This window comes from Corticium candelabrum, chromosome 11, assembly GCF_963422355.1.
Source record: "Corticium candelabrum chromosome 11, ooCorCand1.1, whole genome shotgun sequence".
Taxonomy (NCBI): Eukaryota; Metazoa; Porifera; class Homoscleromorpha; order Homosclerophorida; family Plakinidae; genus Corticium; species Corticium candelabrum.
Window position 1 is genome coordinate 6,657,711 of NC_085095.1, and position 24,770 is coordinate 6,682,480.

General features: G+C 43.6%; 4 protein-coding genes across 4 annotated transcripts; 3 read left to right on the forward strand and 1 right to left on the reverse strand.

Annotated features, from left to right (window-relative positions):
• The first annotated feature begins 2,838 nt into the window (after positions 1–2,838).
• LOC134187228 (uncharacterized) lies at positions 2,839–6,911 on the forward strand. The gene is made up of 2 exons (XM_062655345.1): positions 2,839–6,831; positions 6,876–6,911. The coding sequence occupies exons 1-2, from the start codon at positions 2,857–2,859 to the stop codon at positions 6,909–6,911; spliced, it is 4,011 nt and encodes a 1,336-aa protein (XP_062511329.1). The 5' UTR covers positions 2,839–2,856.
• Positions 6,554–16,553, forward strand: LOC134186595 (uncharacterized). Its single transcript, XM_062654590.1, has 12 exons — positions 6,554–10,798; positions 11,121–11,378; positions 11,460–11,632; positions 11,692–11,817; positions 11,881–12,033; positions 12,086–12,427; positions 12,495–12,712; positions 12,771–12,858; positions 13,024–13,098; positions 13,169–13,281; positions 13,344–13,631; positions 13,722–16,553. Exons 1-12 carry the CDS (start codon positions 6,919–6,921, stop codon positions 16,270–16,272), a joined length of 8,265 nt encoding a protein of 2,754 aa, XP_062510574.1. The 5' UTR covers positions 6,554–6,918; the 3' UTR covers positions 16,273–16,553.
• A 193-nt stretch (positions 16,554–16,746) lies between these two features.
• On the reverse strand, positions 16,747–21,004 carry LOC134187229 (peroxisomal leader peptide-processing protease-like). Its single transcript, XM_062655346.1, has 3 exons — positions 18,184–21,004; positions 17,754–18,028; positions 16,747–17,690 (listed from the first exon to the last, which is right to left on the reverse strand). Exon 1 carries the CDS (start codon positions 21,002–21,004, stop codon positions 19,409–19,411), a length of 1,596 nt encoding a protein of 531 aa, XP_062511330.1. The 3' UTR covers positions 16,747–17,690; positions 17,754–18,028; positions 18,184–19,408.
• A 35-nt stretch (positions 21,005–21,039) lies between these two features.
• On the forward strand, positions 21,040–24,694 carry LOC134186600 (inosine triphosphate pyrophosphatase-like). Its single transcript, XM_062654598.1, has 7 exons — positions 21,040–21,140; positions 21,225–21,282; positions 21,338–21,402; positions 23,473–23,546; positions 23,601–23,748; positions 24,231–24,307; positions 24,364–24,694. The coding sequence occupies exons 1-7, from the start codon at positions 21,072–21,074 to the stop codon at positions 24,449–24,451; spliced, it is 579 nt and encodes a 192-aa protein (XP_062510582.1). The 5' UTR covers positions 21,040–21,071; the 3' UTR covers positions 24,452–24,694.
• Positions 24,695–24,770: the final 76 nt, after the last annotated feature.

Here is a 24,770-nt window from a genome sequence, read left to right on the forward strand (position 1 = left end):
CCTAGTAGCACGTGCACGGTGAACGTGACTGTGGAAGATGTAAACGACAATACTCCATCAATTGATATTAATCAAACTAACAGGTTTGTTCAACTCAATGCTTCGTTTGCTCGTGAGGGAGGTGTCGTTGCTCGAGTCATTGCAACTGATGCGGACGACGGATTGAACTCTCAGCTTGACTACTCCATAGAGAGCGGCAATTTTCTCGATCTCTTTAATGTTTCGGGTGACGGTGTTGTGTCTATCGCAAAGCAACTGCCGAATTTTAACCGCAGAATAAATCTGGTTGTTGTCGTTTCCGATCGAGGAACACCACGTCTGAATGGCAACACAACTATTCAGATCACAGTCACCACGTCGGTCACAACTCCGCAGTTCAATCAGAGCGAGTATTCTGTAAGCATCTTGGAATCGCTTAGCATTGGAGCATTCGTCGTTCAAGTGTTTGCGTCAGATCCGTTGGGTGGTCGGGTTCGGTATAGAGTGAGAAGCACGGATTCACAGCCTACGTTTGAGGTTGATGTCACTGGCGGAGTCTCTTTGGCATTGCCACTAGACCGTGAGATGAAGAGTTCGTATACCGTTGAGATAGAAGCACTAAGCGAAGATCCAGTCAACAACCAGACTGGCAGTAGCTTCACCACTCTTTCTGTTGTCCTTCTTGACGTCAATGACAATCCCCCTCGCTTTGCCTTGGCTGTCCATTCCGTGAACGTTTCAGAGAACGAAGAGGTGGGCAGTGTCATCTTCACTGCAAGGGCAGTTGATGCCGACATTGGCTCGAATGCGCAGACGCTGTACAGTCTTGTAAAACCGAGTGACGTGTTTGCTATCAATTCAACGTCGGGTGAAGTAAGAATTAGACTGTCTCTGGACTACGAGACGAATGTAACTTATTCGGTGCAAATCAACGCATCGGATGCTCTCGACGGCGCCATGTTTAGCTTGACATTGTTGACTGTTGACGTGCTGGATGTTAATGACAACAAACCTGTAGTTGACTCGGTACCGCCTCAAACAGTGTACGAGAGTATCTCTGTTGGTAGTCTTGTAGTACATATCAACGCGACGGACGCCGACGAGGGCAGCAGTGGAGTCTTGTTGTTTAAGATTGTATCCGGCAACGAAGACGGAGTGTTCAATATCACACAGTCCGGCCTTCTCTTGGTGACTAAACAACTGGATGCTGAGAAAACATCTTTCTACTCTTTATTAATCAACGTCTCCGATCTAGGGATTCATCCTCTCAGTGCCAATATTCAAGTAAATATATCTGTACTCGATAGAGACGAATTTCGTCCAGCGTTTGACCGTCAAGTCTATAGTCTATCGATCAGAGAGAATGCAAGCATCAGTGACGACATCATACAGTTGTCAGCAAACGATTCTGATTTGACTGCCAATCTCACATTCTCAATCAGGGACGGCGACAGTGACAACTATTTTGCGTTGAGTCCGAAAGCAGGAGTCCTGTCACTGCTAAAGTCGTTGGATCGAGAGAGCGTGGAGTCATATGCTTTGACTGTAGCGGTACACGACTCTAATAACCCGAGCACATCCGGGACGGCCATCATCAAGGTGACGGTACTGGACTCGAATGACAATGTACCTCGATTCAACTCAACTCGCTTGTCAATTGGGATATCTGAAGACATGCAAGTAGGAGGTCAAGTTTATCAGATTGTTGCCACAGATGCGGACGAGGGATCTAATGCCGATGTGAGGTATTCACTTGTCGTCCAGTCGGTGCCAGGATTATTTGCTGTTTCATCAACTAACGGTAGCGTGCGTCTTCTTCTACCGTTGGATACATCATCCGTATCGGCCGTCATGTTAGTCATCGAAGCTCGGGATGAAGGAACTCCATCTTTACATTCGAATATTTCACTATGGATCAGCATTGAAAGAAAAGAGATCACATTTAACTCGTCCGTACCTATTCATTATAGTGTCAGTGGTAATGGTCTATTGCAGGGTCAGTCGTCAAGACTATCTTCAGACCGCTACCAGCAAACCCTAGGGCTCTTCCTTCCTTCCGGAAGTGGCACCATTAATGTCCAGGTTGGCAGCAAGACAGCCACCGCTATGTATAGTACGAAGAGACAAGTTGCTCACAGTTTGAGAGCGATTTTGTTGAGCAATGAAGTTTGGCATGATAATCCGGTGGTAAAGGTAGCCGTACAAGTGAGAGACGAGTCGCACGACACTCGCGTTCTACCCTCGCTTGTCTCAATACTGGTCACTCTCGACAACCGTGCAGTCGTCAACTCCACGTGCCGACCTAACTCTATGAGTGGAGCTTGTATTGTGACCTTGTCTTTACCCAGTGACTGGTTTCAGTTTGATGTTACTTTGGGTGACGTGTCAGCTATCGCTACTGCGTCAGTTCACACACAAAATACCACAGTTGGCTCTCTGTTGCTTCATGCTGCACCACAATACAGTGTGAGAGGGGACGTTGTTGCCATTTTGCCATTCACTCCAATCTATGACGGACAGACATTTGACGTTCCTGTGTATGGACACACAGACTACGAAGTCGGTCAGTATCAACTAGTCATTCAAGTAAGCTCGAGTTCAAAACTGGCAATCGTCAAGGCTCAAACAGGTGATCGGTTTGTGTTGAAAGAGATGAGACCCAATCATTACAGTTTGGTTTTGACCGCCTTTGTGGCACCTCAAAGAGTGCGGACACTCTCGTCTGGCCGTGTCAATGTGAGCATTCTGTTAGCAACGATATCGTTTACTGTCAACAGCTCGATTCATCGGGTCTCTGATTTTATTGACATCAATGTGCTTCACTTGTCTGATATTCACGGTAATGTGTTTCATCCACACAACGCATCGTTTCCAACTATGGCGACTGCTGTTGATCGTACAAGTGTAGGGGTAAAGTCTGGAGTGGTATTTTTCTCAGGGGATGTTTCCGTTGGCGTCCTAGCGTACGCTACTTCCGGAGAGCTAGTCAACACTGCAGTTCTTAGTGGTCGAAAGGTTGCATCTGCAGTCACTGTATTGAGTGTGTATTCAAATTCTAGCTTGCACTCGTGCTCTGCTGCTGTTTGTCGAAGTAAAGATGTGGATGTCATCCAGGCTGATGTCGACTGTCGTGAAGTGTTTGTCAATGGATCGGAAAGTAGGGGCTCGTCTGCTGTGTTGTTGTCTGTGACGTGTGACAACCAAACGACAACCTTACCCATGCAGGTCTGGTATCCGATCCTACCGTTGCAACTAACTCTTGAAGACAAAATTCTGAACGAATTACGAGGGACTCAATCATCGACGGATGGCTGTCACGTGGGACATCAATCGACAAGAGCGTTTGTACAGACGAGATTTGAAGCTGGCAATCTTCTCACTGATCTGTTTGACGTCACGTCGCACGCCACTCTTAATTCATCCAACTCTAGTGTCGTTTTTGTGGACGGCGTGCACGTGGTAGGCAGATCTGTCGGTGCAGCTGCAGTCGAGGTTTTCTCCACAAGAGGAGATGTGGTTGCCAACACCTCGGTAATCGTCTCAGACAGTCCCGTATTCCTTGCAGGTCTGGACATATCCGTCGTGTCCGAGTTGAGAGTGAGTTTGGCTGACGGACCTTACAATAGATTGACGTCTCAGACAGTGACAATAGATGTGGAGCGGACGCTCGAATTTGAAGGCAACCAGGCATTTGTGAGCGTTGTTGCAGTCTTGTCAGACAACAGTAGAATGTCGCTGCCGTCGTCGGTGGGCGCCGTTGACATACTAGTATCCTCCTTGGATGACAGCATTCTTACAGTTGATGGACAAAACATAGTCGCTCGTGGCTCTGGAAATGGTCGGCTACTGCAAGTGCAGTGGAGGCTCTCTGAGTGTTCTAATGCTAGTATCATTGATCAGACAGTTAATGTGTCTGTTAATGTCCCTCAGCCGGATGGAGCTGAAGTGTCTGAGTTTGAGAGGGAGTTGACGACTGTTGGTGATCTGGCAGTGCATTTTGGATATCAAACATCGACTCGACTGACCATCAGGCTCATCTATAACAATGCAAGGGAGGGATTTCTGGACGTTTCGACTGATTCTAGAACGCTTGTGGAGGATGTGTCACTTGATTCTGGCCTCGTTAACATGACGAGGACAACTTCGGGGCAATGGATGGTTTCTTCTAATGATGCTGGACGTTTTGGTGTCGCCACATTAAATGTGCGCTTTTCTCATGTTGATGTGAACATCAACATCTCTATTACAGTTATAGGAACAAAGGGTTTGGTTATGTATGGCAGACCATATCCCGAGTATCCGGGATCATCAAACAGGTTGGTGACTTCACTGCGACCAATAGGAGAGAGTGGTTTCATGCAAAGAGTAGCCATTGCGGCATCACTTGAACTGACTCACTCAGTGTTTGTTGATGTTTCGTCTCATGGTTTTCTTCGAGTGAATGTGTCTGCAAGCAGTGAGAGTCTCACTTCTCTGCTGTCTGTGTCTAACGAATCTGGTCTTTACTATGTGGTGTCTGTAGTCAGAGCTGGGGAGATAGGAAACGTATCTGTGAACGGTCAGTTTCTTGGAGTTCACTCTTCTCGGCCTCTAATGATTGCTTTAATGTCAGAAGCTGTTTATATCTCATCTATTTTTGATGTCTCTGTGGGTCGAGTGAATGGATCACATCTGGTTGGAGTGAAGGATGAATATTCCGTTCCCATCTATTTTTCTCTGTCGTTTGACGACGGCAGTCAGTATGTCGAATTTGTGTCATCAAGCAGTGGTCCTGCTCTTCCGAGATTGGTGACATTTTCAAGCAGTAACCCGGATGCGGTGTCAGTCAATCCAGTGACGGGCGTTGCTACTTTGAAAAATAATTCGATAGCCATTGAGTCTATTGTTGTGTCTGCCACTAACTCATCGGCGAGTTCGAGCGTGTCGTTTGCTTGCAATCTTATGCCATCTGTAGGGGATGGAGATATTGGTGCGCTCAATGGACTACCTTTTCCTTCACTTGCTGTTGCGACTGTCTTTATCATTCCTCTTAGAATCAACTCAGGAAGTTTGTCTGTCGGGTCGTTGGACATCAGACTGTACTACGATTACACCATTCTTGAAGCTATTGACGTTACTCCAGGAAGTTCATGGCCTTCAAGCGCCTTTTTTGTTTGGTCAACGAATGACCCTCGGGGTCAAATACAATTTGGCGGTAGTGTTGATAACGACAAGATAAAAGGGAGCAGCTTGCATATAGCGAATGTCAAGTTTAAGGCAATATCAACTGGCCGTTCTGTATTGTATGCTGAGTTTCTGACGTTTGCTGAGAGAAGTTTGTATGGCCAATCTATTGGCCCACCAACGCCACGTGACTTTGTTGCAGGAGGAAACTTGATGGTGGAGATTGTAGGCTTGAGAACAAAGAGATCAGATACCAGAGAGCGATCGTTTCATCGAGAGACATTGTACAAACGATCATCAGATTGCTCATTTCCACCATGTGGTGACTGTCCTTCTGGTGATGTGCCAGGAGACACAGACGGTACTTGTGTATTTGACATGCGAGATATTTCTTATATTTTGACTTATCTGTCAGAAACGGCTGTTGCTTTCAGTGGCCCTTTTGGACATGAGATCAAAAACACTATCAACAGTCATCAACTTGAGAACATGGATGCAGACAAGAATGGTGTCATAGACACTAGAGATGCTTACTATTTGGCGAGATTAAACTTTAACTTTTTACGATTTGTCAATAGTATCAATGTGTCTGAAGTGGGACACAATGACTGTTGGTTGACAATCACTGTTGCTTTGGAGTCACGCAACACAATGTCAGCAGAAGGCAACAAAACATCCATCGCATTGATCTTTGAGGACAACGACCCGGACTTTAATAAAATGTTTGACTCATCAGTTGTGAGAGTAGGAAATGTATTGCGTGTTGCGCAAGAGGACAAATTGAACGGTCGTGTTGTATTGTGTCATTACATTGGATTGGGGAGATTTCAAGTATCCTTTAACACTTCGATCAACAAGACCAATATTGGTCTGTCTATTCTTCAAGTGACGTTTAATGATCTGGGAATGAGCAGTGTGGCTCGCACTGCTTTTATCCGAAAAAGTGTTGCCTCGTCTGTGGCTCTGTATCCTCCAATTCGAGCGACATTGTCGGTCATGACGTTATATGTTGACGTCATTGCGACCAATGGATATAATCCTTTGCTAAAATTTAACAATACAATAACAACATCGGATTGTTTAACAGTTCCAAAGCGACCACTTGTGTTTGCCTATCAACAACCATTGTTAACATCTGTGGGAGGAGCTCTTCTGTTGTCACCGATTCTCAGTCATGGTCCTCTGAATTTCACTACTAATTTCACTGTTCTATCACTCCAGCAAGGAGCATTTGATGCCGCCTATGGAAACGCGACTTCTTCTACTGTTTATGATGTTGCAACCTTGCCTGCATCTAGTGTGAGTGCTTACATACTTAACGACCATATGACGGTTTGGGAAGACGACAGAGACGTTCGAGTTGCTCTACAAGTGAGAGATCGTTTTCACAGTGTGCGAACGTCTACAGACTTAGTAGCTGTTCGAATCACTAGAAACGGTGCGTTGCAGAACGCCAATTGCCGTCCTAATGCTGTGTCAGGATTGTGTACGGCATCCCTTCCTACTCCTCTGTCTTGGTTTCCAGCCAGCGGATCTGATTTACTGACGGTGACATACTCGTTGCCAGGTCACTTGTCAGAGAGTGTTGTGGGCCACGTGACGCTGGGGGCAAAGACAGTGAGAAGAGTGAACAACAATGTGATCGTCATACTCCCACAGAGAACTCTGTATCGTGGCAACACATTTAAGGCGACTGTCTATGCTCATGCTACGTATGCCATTGCTGGTTACAGTCTGCAGTTTCAGGCCGGTTCTGGTCTGCGTATTGATGGCATTATGATTGACTCTGCTGTGTGGAGCACTCAGACATCTTCCACTGATGATCAGAATTTTGGTGTTATCGGTCTGCTAGCAGGAGTTGACAAAGCACCATCTAGCGTACAAACAGATGAAACAATGCTGTTGACGGTTAACATTCAAGTGCTCAATACAGCCACTCTAAAGGCTGATATTGTCTTTACTTGCACCATCAATTCACTAAGCAACGTGAAACAAGGACAAATTCAACCGGGTGGTCAAGTGACTCCCGTTGGCTCTTTAGTGTATGATCGATATGGCAGCAGTAAACAAGGACAAGTATATGTTGGATCGAATGAAGCTGTAGGTCTATTTGCTTACACTCAAGTGGCTCAATTGTTGAATACAGCTCTACTTGATGGACAGCCAGTTATGTCACGTGTTGTTGTATACCAGTACAACTCTTTGGCTCAAAGTTTGACAGTTTCTAATGCTGCTTGTAGCTTCAGTGATTTATCAATTCTCTCCATCAGTTCGAACTGTGAGTTTGTTGTTTTATCAGATTTTCACACTCAGCCGGGCAAGAGCGTTAACATCAGCGTGCAATTCAATTCCCTCGTTTTTACATTTCCCGTCTCGGTTTGGATTCCTGAGTTTCCTGTGGTTATTATGAGCAATGATGTTGAGCTTAATGTTATACATAACTGGCGAAGTCAAACACCAGATTGTGACCAGAACTATCAACAAGTTTTACTGACTGTTACTTGTGATTGGACAGACGGGCAACAAACAGTTCCTTCAGTTGACATCACGGCATATTCTCAGTCTCATCTTAGCGTCTCAGACTCAACGGTTGCTACCGTTTCTGCTTCTAAAGTGACTGGTCTTCGTCCTGGAAAAGTGAACATTACTTACGTTCATCCCAATACACACCATCTACTTGGATCTTTGTCTGTCACTGTTGTTGATCGTTCAGTCACTGTGGTCGGTCTGGAGGCTTTTCTTGTCACATCGTTATCTCTTATGTTGCCTGCAGTCGTGTCGCGCAGACCGTCTGTGTATGAAATTGCAATCAAAGTCGAGTCTAAATTGGATTTTGAAGGAACTGTGGCTAATGTTGTATCATACGTGCAACTTTCTGATGGGTCTATTATTGATGTGGATGTCAGGCATGGTCTGAGTGTTCGATCTCTTGACCCATCTGTGTTGCAAATAGTCAACAACTATGTTGTTGTAAAGAACTCCGGTGCTGGCGATCTTATCGAAGTGAGTTTGAATTCTGGTGCATGCTCGAATGGCTCCACACTGGCTACAAGACTCATTCCCATCTCGGTCACTCTACCATCGCCTATTGACGTACAAGTTAGCATCACACCGTCCACCATTGCACCCCTTCAGGACGTGGCTGCATTGGTAGGAACGGCAACTTCAGCCACTGTCACTGTCCATCTCATTTACGCCGATGGTCGGCTACAAGATATGAGTGCTGACACCAGAACTCGCATCACTGTTGCTGCGAACAACACTCTCCTTGTGAATAGATCATCTGGGAGCATTCAAGTGACTACATTGAGTGCATCGAAACCTGGTCAAGCTATCATTTTGGTGTCGTTTAGTCACGTGAATGTTAACTCATCAGCTGTGATTGAGATTGTGAAGTTCAGTCGTTTGGTCGTGACAGCTCACCCGTTTCCTGTCTATCCTGGATCTGATTCTATGAATGTGACTCGTCTGAATTTGATAAGTACGTCTGGAGTAAGACAGCAAGCTGTTTTGTCTGTTGTGCTGACTCTGAGTGACAGTAACTACGTGGATGTTTCGACTAGCAACACAGTTACTGTATCAGTTGGCAATGGAACGATTCCTTCATCATTGATAGGAATTAGTTCTGTAAGCAGAAATCCGGTCAGCAGTCGTTACACAGTCAAAGTGTCTACAGTGTCTCTGGTAGGTTCATTGTCTCTTGATATTTCGTTTGCTAACCATGACTGGAGAGACTCTATCAGACTCGAAGTGACCGCTAGCCAAGTGACAATAGAAAATCTAGTTGTAGATCAATTTCCTTCCAACACGTTTCGAGGGATCAAAGGACAAGCCAGACGACAAGTTACAATGTCTTTACATCTTTCAGACTCTACGCAGTTGCCTTCGGATTACGTGAGTTCTACACCTGACTTGCTTGGACTCTTTAGCTTCGAGAGTTCTCATTCTGCTCTTGTGGTTGACAGTAGTAGTGGTGTGTGCATCTTACAAGACAACAATAATGAGCTGGTTGATATAACTGTGTCAACTCGTAACAGTAATAAGAGCGCTGGTATTAGAGTGGCGTGCAATTTGGATCCTGATGTTGGAGATGTAGATCTCGGACAGTCTGTGGGACTGCCTATTGCACCAGTCTCAGTAGGTCGATCTTTGGTGGTGCCAGTCTACGTTAATACGGGATCAAACAATCTTGGATCAATCGATTTGACAGTAACTTACGACTGGACAAGACTCTCTGCTGTATCTGTGTCCTCAGGTATAGACTGGAGAGGAGGACTGTTTGAATCGTCGCTCAATGATCCTCCTGGTGTTGTCATACTGGGTGGTGCAGTCAGTGTCGATGATTTGACTGGGTCTTATCTTCATGTGGCAGATATACAATTTAATACATTATCATCTGGTACTTTTCATCTGCAAGGCCAGGTTAATGTGTTGGCTGCCAAGGATCTCGTTGGCTCCACTATTGGAATGCCTCAGATGCCGCGACCTTTCATTGCTGGTTCTGTGTCTGCACAAGTGCTGGGTGTCAGGAGACGTTCTGTTGTGTCTCTCAGTCTTCGACACGAAGATCGAGAGCGAAGAGATGCAAGTTGCTCTGATCGAAATCGAGGAGATGCGGACGGCAATTGCGTGTTTGACGTGCGTGATGTTACATATACACTTATCTATTTAGCAGAGCGTTTGTTTGACTTCACAACAAGTCGTGGTCGAGAACTGAAAAACTCCATCACCGACTCTAAACTAACCGAGATGGATGGAGACAGTAATGGGGAGATCAATGTAGATGATGCTTTATTTCTACTCAGGGTTAACTTTGGTCTCGTCTACTTTGTTTCTAACATATCCATCATTCCTGTTCAACATCTAAGTTCGTCATGTCTTCTTACAATTTCAGTGTCCCTTAGCAGCAAGGGGGAATCACCTGTGAACGTTGAGCGGACGGCTGTGTTTCTTAACATTATTCATGAATCACCAGAGTTTGATTCTGCATTTGATAGATCTGGTGTTGAACGAGGATTACTGGTGTCGTCTTCTCCACCACAGGGTGGCATAGTTAGATGTGAATACGACACTTTTCTTGAATCGTTTGTGGCCGTTATGAATACTTCTTTTGCTCAAACGGACATTGGCATATCTGTTATACAAGTGACATTGGATGCGTTTAATGGGACTTCGAGTGGTCGGTATGTCCACATGGTGGGATTGTCTTCTCCTCCTTTCCGCTTTACTCAGCTTGTGCATGCTGATGTAGTTGTGCGGGGTAACCCGGTGCGCATCATCTCTTCTTCCTATTACAATCCGTGGCAAACTTTCAACAATACTATAAGATCTTCTCAATGCAGTGACGTGTCACTTGTTGATTCTAATTCTTTGTCTGTTGATGTCAATGGGCCAAGAGCGGTCTCTCTTCATTGGGGCTACACTAATGTCAGACAAGGCTTTATTCCGACTGCCGTTGTTGTGTATTATGTGCGATGTCCAATGCTCTCTGGTCCGTTATGGTCGTTGTCTACCTCTCAGTGTGAAACATTTCAACTTCAAACGAGTGATACACAAATAACTATACAGAACATATCACCCTATTCGAACTACACCTTTTCTATTGTTGGTCTCACCAGTAGGTCAAATGAAGTTCAGGTCACAACGCCACAAGATAGTAAGATATTATCAGTCTGGGCTTTACATCAACTGTTGTGAACGTATGCTTGCGTGCGTGCGTGCGTGTGTGTGTGTGTGTGTGTGTGTGTGTGTGTGCGTGTGTGCGCGCGCGCGTGCGTGCGTGTGTGTGTGTGTGTGTGTGTGTGTGCGTGCGTGTGTGTGTGTGTGTGTGTGTGTGTGTATGTGTGTGTGTGTGTGTGTGTTCACACCGCGTTGGTGTTTGTCCGTTTTGTCTGTCAGTCTAAGTTTGTATAGTTTGTATAGTAGACGACTAGGTGTTATAGTCTTTGCATGCACATCTTATACGTGGTTTTTTGCAGTTCCTGAAGGCGTTGCTCCTCCAACTTATCAACGAATTAACGACACCGCAGTTAACGTATCTTGGACGGTACCTCTTAATCCTAACGGTATCATCCTCTACTATCTGCTATATGTCAATGATGAGACAGTTTACAACGGCACCGCGTTGTGGCAAGTTGTTCTCACAAACGACATCAATATCGACTACGTTTTTAGCATTGAAGCATTCACATCAGCCGGAGGAGCGAGGAGTCCAGACACACATCTACGTACCATAGGTAACAAAAACATAAAACTGGACTTAACGTAACAAAATAGCCAAATTTAATGGTGGCTGTTGTTGTTTATGTCTGTTGCAGAGGTTGCTCCGTTGGAAAGTCCTGTCTTGGAAACTTTATGGATTATCGTTATTGTCGCAGTTGGTTGCGCCATTTTAATCATCATACTCATTATTATTCTTATTGCGCGAGCACGTGTTAGGAAACAGAGCGGAATTGTTAAGGGTGATTTCGGAGAAGAGACGGATGCTGTGGTATGTCTGTTTGCGTGACGACAACTCATGAGGTCCGTTTGTACGTTTTGTTTGTGTAGGAGCTGTTGCCGTCTACAGCATTAAGTTGTTTGAGAAATCCCAAGATAGAGAAAGAACGACGGTTTGAAAGGAAGTTCTCTTCCAATGACGCGACCAAGTTCTGGTGTCGGGAAGAAGCTCTTATTGTGAGTCACAAACACCTACCTAATCTCCAAGGATGTTTCTCACCGCTGGTGTGTGACACGTAGGAAGTGTCCCCATTTGAAGGTTTAGACTATCCTGATTCTGACGGAAGCGAAGCAACAACGCCAGTAGCTGACCAGGGGCATGAGGACTGTGTGCTGGATCTAAGCAATTGGACGTTTGAAACACCGTTAGACTTTCAAGACTCTCTTACACGGGTATCAAGTGTGTTTTGTATTAATTGTGTATGACTAATTGACTGTATTACAGAGTTTATTGTGCGCATCAGAGAGTGCCCAAGAGAACGACAAGGAGACGGTGATGTTGAAGAGAAAGGAATCAATACGCAGAGAAAAGATGGTGAGAGAAGAAAGAGAGCGTAAGAAAACTCTAGAAGCTCGAAAGAAAGAAGAGATCAAACAAGCAAAGGCAAGAGTCCAGAAACAACAGAAATATAACAGGAGAGAGTCAAAGAAGAGAGAAAGCCAACTGAGAGCCAGCAGTCTTCTGATGTCATCTGAAGATGAGAGTGACGGTAGAGAAGAGGTGATGGCTTTCAGTAACTCTGACTTCCAATATGATGATCCTAAATCGACATTGGAGCTTTCATCGGTCAGATTTATACATAGTTATTTTCTGGTTGTCATGACGACTGAAGTGCGTTATTACTTTTTCTTAGTTTGACGCTAATTCTCGTCGTTTTAGCCCTCCCCCGCTCGTTGTTAGTCCGCCCGAGAAAAGTACCGCTCGACCCCTTCCCGCTCCAACTATCCTTCAAAACGAAAGAGCATCAACTATTGCCACAAGGTTACAAGAAAGATTAAGAAGTGGTGCTGCAAGGAAAGAATTTGAAGCTTTGCAGCAAGAAAAACCTCCAGGAACCTACTTTGAAGCCAAGTTAGAGTTCCTAGATTGTGGTTGCTTTATAGGTGCTTATCTGTTTATGTCCGTGTAGCCTGCGAGTAAATGCTTCCAAGAATCGATACAGAAACGTCAAACCACAAGATCAATCGAGAGTTGTTCTTGCTGACGTCGATGAAGATGTAAGAACCAATAGATAACTTGTATTGATATTTTTATATTCAACGAGTTATATAAATTTTTATATTGTTATTGATGACTTTTAGTGCATTTAATGTATTAAACTCATGCTTAGTTTGTTGTGTTTTCGGTGTATTGTATGTAATGTGTATAATTATTTGTTACAGATGGAAGGATCTGACTACATTAATGCCAACTTCATTAGCTCTCCTCTTCGAAATCACAACTTTATTGCAGCACAAGTAAACCAAAAATTTGACGTTGAATTGGATGTGAATATAATGGTTTAATCAATTTCTTGCTCATGTTTAGGGTCCTTTACCTAAGACAACAGCTCACTTTTGGCAAATGGTGTGGGAGCACGACGTGCAGTGTATTGTTATGTTGGCCAACTGTTTTGAAGCTGGCAAGGCTAAATGTGAAAAGTAATATTTCAAGATTGAATTTGTTATTGGACACTGCTAATAGTTACTTGTTGTTACTGCAGATACTGGCCCGATCTGGGTGACAGTGTCCAACATAGTTCATTTACGATTAGTTGTACAGACCAAGATCATACTAATGACGTCATCATTTCGCGTTTTGTGATCTCGTGTGACAAAAGTGATGACGTTCGACCGATTACACACTTTCACTACGTTTCGTGGCCAGATTTTGGGGTACCAGAGAGTCCAGCTCCATTCTTGGAACTTATTCAAGCTGTAGGCGAATGCCGCAGCAACTCAAATAATCAGGAAGCACCAGTTGTAGTTCATTGTAGTGCAGGAATTGGAAGGTAGGTATTGTAACTGTTTGCATGCGCATGCATGTGTGCTTGTGCGTTTAGATCTTTTGTAGTTTTTATGGACACATTTATTTTAAACAGGACGGGTACTTATTGTGTTGTCGCAACGTGTCTGGAAAATTACGAAAGTGGAGAACCACAGATTGATCTGACAAGTACATTGCGGGATATGAGAGCTCAGAGAGCTGGAATGGTGCAATCTGTGGCTCAGTATGAGTTGTGCCATCAAGCCATTGCTGATGCTTTGTTGCAAGTTCCAACTGATGAGCGAGGGAGGACACCAGTGAGACGTGTTCGTTGGTGTGATGATTTGGCTGGAACACCGGATGCTGTTCGCCTGCAACGATTGGTGGCTGCAACTGCACTGAAGTCTTCTCAAACTCCACAACCTCAACAAGCGAGTCTCAGTGCAGAATATGGTCATAGACGTGGTTCTGTGGACAGTCCTTTACTGCAGAAACCTATCCCATCTTTACCTCAACCACCACCATATTCTGTGACTGACACTTCATCAATGGTTCAGTCTGAGCTTCCTCCTCTACCGCCTAAAATTCAGTTTGCACTTCCAGATCTTCCACCAAAACTTCACAGCAATGTGTCATCAGAGGGCACAAATAGAGATGTCACCTCCTTGAAGGAGAGTATTCTTGATCTTCAATCTGGCTATTCTTCCACTTCACAGAAATTGGAAACTATGGGTAGTGATGATACCGATTACGATAATCATGATGACAATCAAGTCAATAATGACGTTGACCATAGCACACCAACTGAGCTTGCTAAGAAAGGAATGACTTCTGTCCAAAATGAAACAGCAGATGTTACCATTGAGAAGGATGAGACCACAGACCAAAATGTGACTAAAAGTGTTGCTATCACTGCACCAGTTGTTAGCATGGATGAAGTTCCTGAAGACACCAGTGCAGCAACTGAGGCAGTGGAGGACAGCCATCTCAGCAAATCTAGTGGTGAACAAAATGTATTGTTTCAAGATGATGTGATGTCTACAGATGATAGAGCAATGCAATCTGACAAGGTGCCATCTTTGCACCTTTTGTCTACCCAGTCTAAAGAGTCAGAACCAATTGGTTCTTTTTCTGATGAACCATTAACATCTGACAAACATTACAACCAACATGTTAAAATGGAAACTGTTCAATCTCAAGACATGAGTTCAGTGTCTGATACTGGTGAAAGTGAAAGGCAGCAAACAGAAGATCAGCTTCTTTTAGCATCAACAACAACTGCAACTACAGCAACGGGTTCATTAGAAACTATAGATCAGTCAACAGGACCAGTTGATAAACAGGAAGACATGATGGTGGATGTTGCTGAAAGTGGTCCTGTGTCAACCAGTAAGCATGTGGGCAGCTTACCAGACACAAGCCAGTCAACCGATTCACAAGCCACTGCTTCTGTATCTGCTAGGTCTCCTCCTATTCAACCAGCTAGCTTTGAAGATCATGTTGAAGATCATGTGCAAGCTGTAAAGAAACCTGTGAAAGCAAAGACATTTATTGGCGTTGCTCCGCCATCAAGAAGTGACACTAAAGTTGGGAAATTATCGCTCAGTCGTTTTCAAGCATTTAGTGCACCCAAAGTGGAAGCAACTGTTGTCAGGAAGAAGACAGTTCCATACAAATTAGTAAAACCACCGGCACCAGCGACAATAACAACAATTCAACCTCAGGAAAATGGGGCATCACAAACTGTTTTGCCTTTGAGTAGTAACAGTGAAAAACCTAAAGAAGAAACAAATCAGGACACTAAGGAGGTGGTCCAGCAAACTGCACAACAAGTGACATCGGCTAATAATCAAAGGACAACGCAGAATGTGCAAGAGCCAGAAAAGGAGGTTCGACCTGCATTTAAAATTGGGAAGCTCAATACGAGTTTATGGGAAAGTCAAGCAAGCAGTTCAGGGATAAAGAGAGCATTTGATTTGCCACTAAAGAAGGTGCCTGTTGCCTCAACGTACACGGGTCCTCGATTGACCCACAAAGGTAGTTCAAGTACTCAAACTCGCAGTACTTCTGTATGTAAGAAAACAGTGAATTCAACTCTGCGTCAAGATGAGAAAGAAACCAATGCTTTGGGTCAGAAATTTGACAAGCCAACTGCTTCTTCTAGGCAGGTGCATGATGGCAAACAGTCTGAAGAGGTCACTAGAGGTCAGAAGGTTGAGATTCAAGCAAAGAAGGATGTGGAGAAACCTAAGTTAGGTTCTGTGAGCAGTAGTGCCCAACGGAGAGATGCTGAAAAAAGAGATGCTGCCAAGGCTATCGGAGATGAAATGCAACTTGATATTCCAGACAGTCCTCTTCCAACCATTAGAAAGGTGACCACTCCCAAACTGGCGGGAAGAAAACACCAACTCAAAGAAAAACAAAGTAAGTTGTCAGAGCCTTCTCCAAGTATCGAATTGACTGAAGCAGAAATGCAAGTGGTGGCTGGTGGAAGTGGGGGAGATGACGACGATCTTATTAGTAGCTTGTTGGGCGTGGCTGCCAATGAAGTTCCCAAAAAACCAAAAATCACTACTGAATTGACGGATGAAGAGAAGCGAGTTCTTGACACTATGGGACAAAATGAAGGCAACGCTAACCTTGTTGACAGTCTTATGAACCTTTAATTAACATGCTTGAGTATCTTGTAAGTTGAATACTGTTTACTAACTGATATCTACTGCGCATGTTGGTCAGACAGAGTAACAATGCGTGTTTAATTTTTTATTAATTTGTGTGTGACAGTAGGCCTTTCCAGAGTATTATTGGAACTTGTGGCTTCATAATATCTCTGGCCACACTTTGTAGCATCTAGCATCTATTATGTAAAGGCTATTTGAATATGGGCTAGGTAACGTTATTAACTTAACTAGAACAATGAATCTTTCCAGCATCCATCTATAACAAGCATTTGGTGTGATTGCCTAACAACCTGAAGGAGCTGCTGTTTTATCTTCAGATTTACGTTTTCTGCATGTGCTAAAGTGCATCTATCTTATGATGCAATCGAATTTGACGTAAAGTCCAATACCTTAAATCTGCTTATTGTGTTTTAATCAGTCTGACAGTCATGCAACTGGTAGCAACTGGTTTGGAAATGATCAAGTGTAAATCAGAAACATAAATTGCATAGAGAAGCCATGTAGCTGTATATACAGAGTGTACAGTGCTAATTAAATTTTGTTGATACAGTAGAGAGGCCAACTTGAAAATATAAAAGACTCCAAAGATTTTTGCACAACAACTACAACTCTAACAGATCATCCAATGGTACACGTGAATTACAAAGTTACACTCAGATGTGTAGGCATTGGGCCCCATAGGTTTCAGGCCCTTGTGGTTTGCTTGTGAAGAAAATATGCACAAACTACTCTAATTTAATTAATAATTAGCTGTTCATGACTTGGTCAGACCCTGTACTCTAGACTGCATTGCACCAGTGGCTCTTCTCACTATAGAGTAGGTGACATCAAGTAAGTTCAGCAGTGACATCACCTGCGATTCTTCATGATACCTAAGAGACAATTCATTGCAACACTGTGACTGATTGTCTTGCTGTTGCATCAAAGAGTACTTTTCAGACATTGCAATTCGAAAATCAGGACAGCGAGGGTTTGTGAAATTGTACAGAAATCGCTTTTGAGGTAAAAGTTGAGGCTGAACTGATGCCATTGTGTTGCTGTCAGTCTGAGTGTAAGATGATACATGTGAATGTTGAGACTGGGCTGATTTGGCTGGATCGATGTAGTCGGAGTCCCCAATTATCTCGGCTGAAGCATCCTCTTCATCCAATTCCTCATCCAATTCCTCCAATTCTTGTCTGGTCGGCATGATATCAGACTGGGACTGGTGCACACTGTCTTCTCCTCTGTGTGTCTTATTCTTGGTAGTATTCTTCATAACCGCAAAATGAAGGCTCTGAGAAGATGCAGTGCCCACAACCGGTACCGCCATCCGCTTCAAACCAACACTTGCGGATGTCCCACTATCCACGTCCGAATTTGATACATCTAGATTGGCAGATCCGGCCGACAAATTGATGTCCCTGTACAGTGAGAACACCGGTTTATGTACGCGTAAACATTATCCTACACAGTAGGACACATACGTAGTGCTCTTATTCTCTGTTGTCAAGCCCTGATTGGGGGGAGTCACATCCTGTCGTGACTCACGCACCTCTCGGACGCACACAGATTGCTGTGTCGAACCGACATTAGTGCACGAAACGTCATCATTTCCGAAATTGACAGACGACTTCACAGCGTTTCCATCTCCCGTAGCTTTCGATTGTTGAGTGCACATGAACTTGGGATCACTAGTAGATTCACAAGCCGCGCGGAAGAAACGGTTCTTTCGAGGACTCTTACTATTAAAATTCTCAACCTGAGAGAAAAGAAAAGTAGCGCTGATGAACACACGTACAAGCAGCTCTGGAAACGGTCATGAGTTATGCATATGCATGAGTGCTGCAGTGTGTATACAGTTGTAATTAGGGTGTCTAGAGCTGCATGATCCTGCAGAAGAGTAAATTGACTAACCGCCGTGAGGAATAAGCGGTGAAACATGAAGAAGATGCTGACGGACAGCGTCAAACCAGTCATGATCAAGAGCACAACCATAATGATACTACAGTCCAAAACTTAGCAACAATTATTGTCAACTATGTGTCACACCAATAGAGGAAGCAAATAAACGATGGCACTGTAGACGCTAGCATATGAACTAAGATTCTGGCTGTGACCAGTTGAAGACACCGCCTACTCTTGACTAACACCTCACTCTACCGCTTTATTACACATAATTTGTGGAAAACGAAAGGATCACATGTTTTACATGCAGCCATCTGTTCAAATATAGATGGCACAGAAACTTTGCGTAAATCCAGGGAAATCTGAGATGTATGTATCTGAGGTGGGTACGTGGTTGTGTACCCAAACTCGTTACTAATTGGTCCAGGTTTTTTATTTTATTCCAACAAGTCAATTGTCTATCTGTTGACTACGTAAATGTGCAATACATGTAGTGTATGTCATTGTCCATGTCTTTACTAAATAGCTTACTGTTTAGTGGGTGTTGCATGCATTCTGTATGCTTTTGTTGCCTGCTCTGATGGTCAATTATACTTACGTATACCCACAAAGTGTATCTATGGTATTCTATCAGTCCTGGATGCTTTTTCTGTATTATCCAATACTTCAGCCTTGACTCTCTTCATTAAGTTAAATTAATTGCTATTCATAGCAGACTTCACTAATCTGGAGGAGGCTGCCATGTGGGTTGACCAAACTAACCACATAACCTAGTCCTTTCCAGTCAGTCTAGACTGAACTGATTTACTGCCCTTTCTGTGGCTGTACTGACAGTTCGAGTTTCTGCAAGGCTAATACCAAGTATTGCACAATGTGCCATAACTTATTAGCAACTCATATCCTTACAGTCTGGTGCAGCTCAGAGCAACTATGCAGTACAGCCAAACAGGCGCTCTGACTTTTGGCTACACTGGGTTGTTGAGACTGGAGGCATCATAGTTGTCATCAATGACAACGAGTCATCACACTAGAATACCAACTTCCTTACAAGTTTAACTCTGCCATTGAGCAAAGTCGTCCATACATGTATAGTATTGTCATGCCTCTGTTCAAACAAAACAATGATAATGTCAGTATAAACAAGCATTTTATGTGAAATTAATAAAACATACACAATTTACCTTTGTTGTTATCTCAGTCCTTTACTGCAAACGAAAAGTGTTTTACTATGAAATCATAACTTTGACTTTAGAGTCTGATGGTCTCGTTTGCTCTGCAATTGCCAAAGGAGCTTTGCAGTTTCACTGCTCAATAAATATTGTCGGGCATCACTAAGCTGTCCTTTTCTCTTGATCTTTTGTATGACCGACCGAATCCAAGTCACTGGTATAGCAAGACTGATATCACGATATCTCATATGACCAGTTTCATCGCTCACGTTACATGCTGCTATACCCACCAACTCATTCGTATTGCCTATGATTACGGCTCCTCCGCTTGCCCCTTCATCAATTACAGCTGACGTGTGTAGCATAACAGGTTGAGTGCCATCACAAACAACATTCGATACAATGCCATGAGTCATCGTCAATCCAGTGTCACGATGGGATAGTTTTATGTGACCAATGAGATAAATGCTAGACTGTGTGAGAGCATATGGATCACCGGCATACAGAGTAAGAGACCGTAGTCGAGCCGAGGTGTTTAATTTCAGTACAGCAATATCCGGCACGTCAGAAATCCACACGACATCGGCAGAGCAAATCGAGTGTGCACCATCAGTTTGTTCACAAGGAAATTGCACGTGAACACAAGTGGTGGAACACTGGACTACATGACCACAGGTCAACACAAGATTTAGGTCAGAATCGATAATGACACCCGACCCTGCATTACAACCAGCAATAATGCGTACCACACTGTCCACTGCCTTATTTGCTCGGAAAACATCAGCACGTGTTTTCAAACTGTCAAACAAAATTGAAGCAAGTTGAGGTTCAGATGCATCCAATGACTTTCTAATGCTGTCAATCGAACAAACCAAAGCCAGACTGGACGCACATGCATCAGACTTGCCCATGATTCGAGTGACTACAACACCGACGAGACATTCCTCGTTGTCAACACTAACTGTCACTGCGCCTCCTTCTATTCCATCCACACACCGAGCATCGGTGATGAGCATTTCATGACGCGGACCAAGCATGTTAGACACGATGCCAGACGACACGCTGCCGTGAAAGACTTCGGGTAACGTCCACCCAAAAGGACAGCCGTAGACGTACACTCGGTCGGCCTTAGAAACAGATCCAGCACAAATCAAGGGATCAAACGATGCACTAAAAGGCCATTGCTCTAGTTGAAGGATAAGAAAATCCGAGAAACTAATCCCTGACCCCAACTGTAAGTCTCGAAGTTCCTCATCTACTCCAGACTCAATTTTATATGATGAAAAATGATTGAATTCACTTTCAGGAAAATATTTTTGCATTAACTGATAAAAACCCTCATTTCTAAATAATCGAACGACAGTGCATGCAACCCATTGAAACATCTTTTCTCCTTTTCCTTCAATCGATGTCTCTCCATTCTTCTTTTGATGTGGACCGACAACCAGTGCTGACACCTCTACTTCTCTGTTCAAAGCATCCGCTGATGAGTAAAACGGTGCAACAAGGAAGGCTGGAGAGAGAAGAAAGCCTCGTGCAATCAACACACCACTACAACAAAATCCATCACTCAAAACACTCCGTAGCTGACTGCTCAAACAAGTGCTAGCGTCCCAGTTTGCACGTTGTCGGGCCCGCACCGAGACAGTTTGTGGAGGCATCCGAATCAAAATCAACTAGTCTATCACGATGTCCCGTATAAGCACGTCGTTCGGCTGCCGGTACGCAATGAGTGCAGTCAAACAAACGAAAAAGAAGCTCGTGTTTGTGACGGGAAACGCTAGAAAATTGGAAGAGGTAAAGTTCATCCCACCATTCTTCTAACTAGCGATGAATTTCGGTCAATTAGTTAATTTAATTAACTAAACGTTTCTTGTGTAGGTGAGGACAATTTTTGTCGGAGATAAATGCGTGGATGTTGAAGCAAAGAAACTAGATTGTTAGAATGCACGCAGAAGTGATCTGTTTCTTATAGCTGAATGTGCTGTTTTTAGTGCCCGAATTTCAAGGAGAACCAGATGATATTGCGAGAGAGAAATGCAAATTGGCTGCAAAAGAGGTGAATATTAGCCTGGTAGAGAAAACGTGGTCCGTGTGGTATGGAGGGTGGGTATGTGGTCAGTGGGGTGTACCTGGTAAGAGGGTGAATATGAGTATGGAGGGTGAATATGAGTATGGAGGGTGAATATGAGTATGGAGGGTGAGTATGTGGTCAGTGTGGTGAGAGAGTGGGTATGGAGGGTTAGATGGAGGGTGGGTTAGATGGAGGGTGGGTTAGATGGAGGGTGGGTTAGATGGAGGGTGGGTTAGATGGAGGGTGGGTTAGATGGAGGGTGGGTTAGATGGAGGGTGGGATAGAGGGGGGCTAGACGGTGGGCTAGAGGGTGGGAATGGAGGGTGGGCATGGAGGGTGGGTTAGAGGATGGGCGTGGAGGGTGGGTTAGAGGGTGGGTTGAGGGTGGGTTGAGGGTGGGTTGAGGGTGGGTTGAGGGTGGGTTGAGAAGAAATAAATCTGTGTAGCATTTTGTACATTTCATGCCATAATTATTGAGACTCTTTCAGCAGGAGCAAATGACACATGGTGCCAACTTTTTCTAGCAGCTGTCTGTGAAAAACATTCTCTTGCTTTTAGAGTAGGATAGATGATTTTCTAGATTTGTCTGGTATTCAAGAACAATGTCTAAAAAGAAACTCTCATGTAGGATGGATTGATACAGAGTCAAGTTGAGGTTCTCGCTAAATAGATTATGCCTCTGGCGCTAATGCCTTCCCACACATTTAGTTTTGTTTTGCTTTCTGTAACAAGAGATGTTGGGTTACTGTCTACAAGAGCCCAAATACAATTAGAGTTACAATACAGTTGGAAGGTGCGCTGAAGATTGTGTTCTGTCAGCTGTCATGGCAGTGGTGCCGACACCTTTCCCATCTTATACATCTAGTTGATGACAACGATCTAACTCAGCTGCATACTGACTCAGAATAGATGCTTTTCTATGCATAGTATGTGTTTCTCGCTATTTCGTTTGTTAGTTTGTAGGTATATTTTAAATTTACGCAGCTTTTGGCAAGACTGTTCAAAACCAGAGGCATCTCAATAATTATGACAGGAACTGTACTTTTACATAGTAACCTATTGGAACTGCAATTACATTTTAAAGACTGAATAACAAGTGAATGAGAGCAGGTGCTCAGACTCTGCTATTCTTTCTCTTATGACTGTCGAGTTACATTTCTAGCTATACTTTTATAGAAAGATTTCTTGACCCAAGGCACGAATGTGCTAGGGTTACAGTAGTGTGGCAGTAGATGGCCAGCCGGTCGATTGGAATGCTGTGCATGCGCTCGTTGTCATCAGTGGTATTAGTTAGCAAGCCGACACTGTACACCTGGCAGTTTACTTGCGCGTGTCAGTTTCTTGTGTGTGAAGTAGCCGTTTTGTGTTGCCTAGCAGCCAAGGGTTCAGCAGTTTAGTCTTTCTTCAGTACTATAGTTTCAGGTAAGCGAGTGAATGAGAGGATGGTGGGCGCACCGAATAGACATTAGATAGATGAACAAGTGATGTACAAATGGATTAGTGGCGAGTACTGTAACTTGGTGACAAAGGGGCTGGCTGGCTGGGCAGACAAGTGAGCAGATGTGACAACAGAGGCATTCTCAACATTCATTACAAACGGAGCAAATAAATATTTCTACAAGTAGAATGCCAAACATCATATTTGCAACTGTTAGACAAGGACTACTTTGCAGCAGCAAGGTGTATTGCTGTATCACATTTTATCAGGATTAATGCATTTCGTACTTACGAGGTGACCCGAGCCTGGCGTTGGAGAAGAAGAAAACAGCATTTCAATATGCAATGATGTACCCTATGCTTCATAATGTACACAAGCTACATTAGCATACAGATCATCCATTGTGCTTTCGGTCTCTTGAATATTAAGCAACGTAAATAGATTCCATTGTTGTAAACCTTACACATAAATTGTATGATCCATTCTATTTGTCATCAGTGCCCCAATCCTCGTTTCATGTTTGTATCTACGTATCTAAACTGATCCCTGTATTTTGTTAGTTGTATTTGCTACTCGTCTAGCCACACTGTTATTTAACTCATTGATGTTATGTGCAGGTGAGTGGCCCTGTGATTACAGAAGACACGTGTCTCTGTTTTAATGCTCTCGGAGGTCTACCAGGACCATATATGTCAGCCATGCTTATTTGCCATTTTTTCCTTTTTATTATTTTGTTTTGTTTCAGTAAATGGTTTCTGGAGAAACTTGGCCACGATGGTCTCAACAGACTTCTAGTTGGATTTGATGACAAAACTGCAAACGCTGTCTGCACATTTGCATACTCAACAGGAAATCCGAGTGATGAAATAGTGTTATTCAAAGGCATCACACCGGTGAGTATCACAATAACGATTTTATGTTAAACTGCATTTGTGCAAATTTGTTAATTTTAATTAATTCTTGATAGGCAATGTTCATTTCGAACTTAATTGCCTTTGCTAAACTGACACACACACACACACACACACACACACACACACACACGCACACACACACACGCACATACACACACACACGTACGTACACACACAAACAAACACACACACACACACACACACACACACACACACACACACACACACATTGCTACCAAGTTTGACCGAGAGTAGCAACAGTACACTACATACATCATTGGTATATTCTGTCTACAATGCCTTTGTGTGACATTGGTCGACATGTAATGCTTATGTATACATACAGTATAACAGAATGACTGCAGGGTTGCAGTGATAACCGTATAATATTTATGAAGTATTCCTCGTTTAAGTCATGACTCTGTTGTGCTGCATGTCTATGTATGTACATGTCGTTCTAGGGTCGTATCGTTCCAGCTCGCGGCCCTCCCAACTTCGGTTGGGATCCGATCTTTCAACCCGATGGGTTTGATAAAACGTAATCAACATTCTACATTTATCTTCAAGCGCTTTTTCAAGTTTCTTGCATTTCAGGTATGCCGAGTTAAGCAAATCAGTCAAGAATGAAATTTCTCACCGTGGCAAAGCATTGCAAGCATTAAAGGAATACTTTAAACAATAGAGGGAGAAGCTATTCGTTGCACAGCGAATTGTGTAAGTTATGACTAATTAATAATTTTATCTCTGTTGGGAAACCACAGTATAAATACTTTATAATATTTTCTACATCCACAATGTTAGTGAGCTTAATCAACGACATAGTTGCACTGTAGATCAGCATGGTATGTGGATTCTGATATAATTTGGGGTAATTTGGATGTTGGTACTTGATCTGGCAAGGTGAAGTTGTAAATGAAAAAGGGTTTCATTGTACATCTTTCATGTAGTGGGCGCGTGCGCGCGCGCACACACACACACACACACACACACACACACCACAC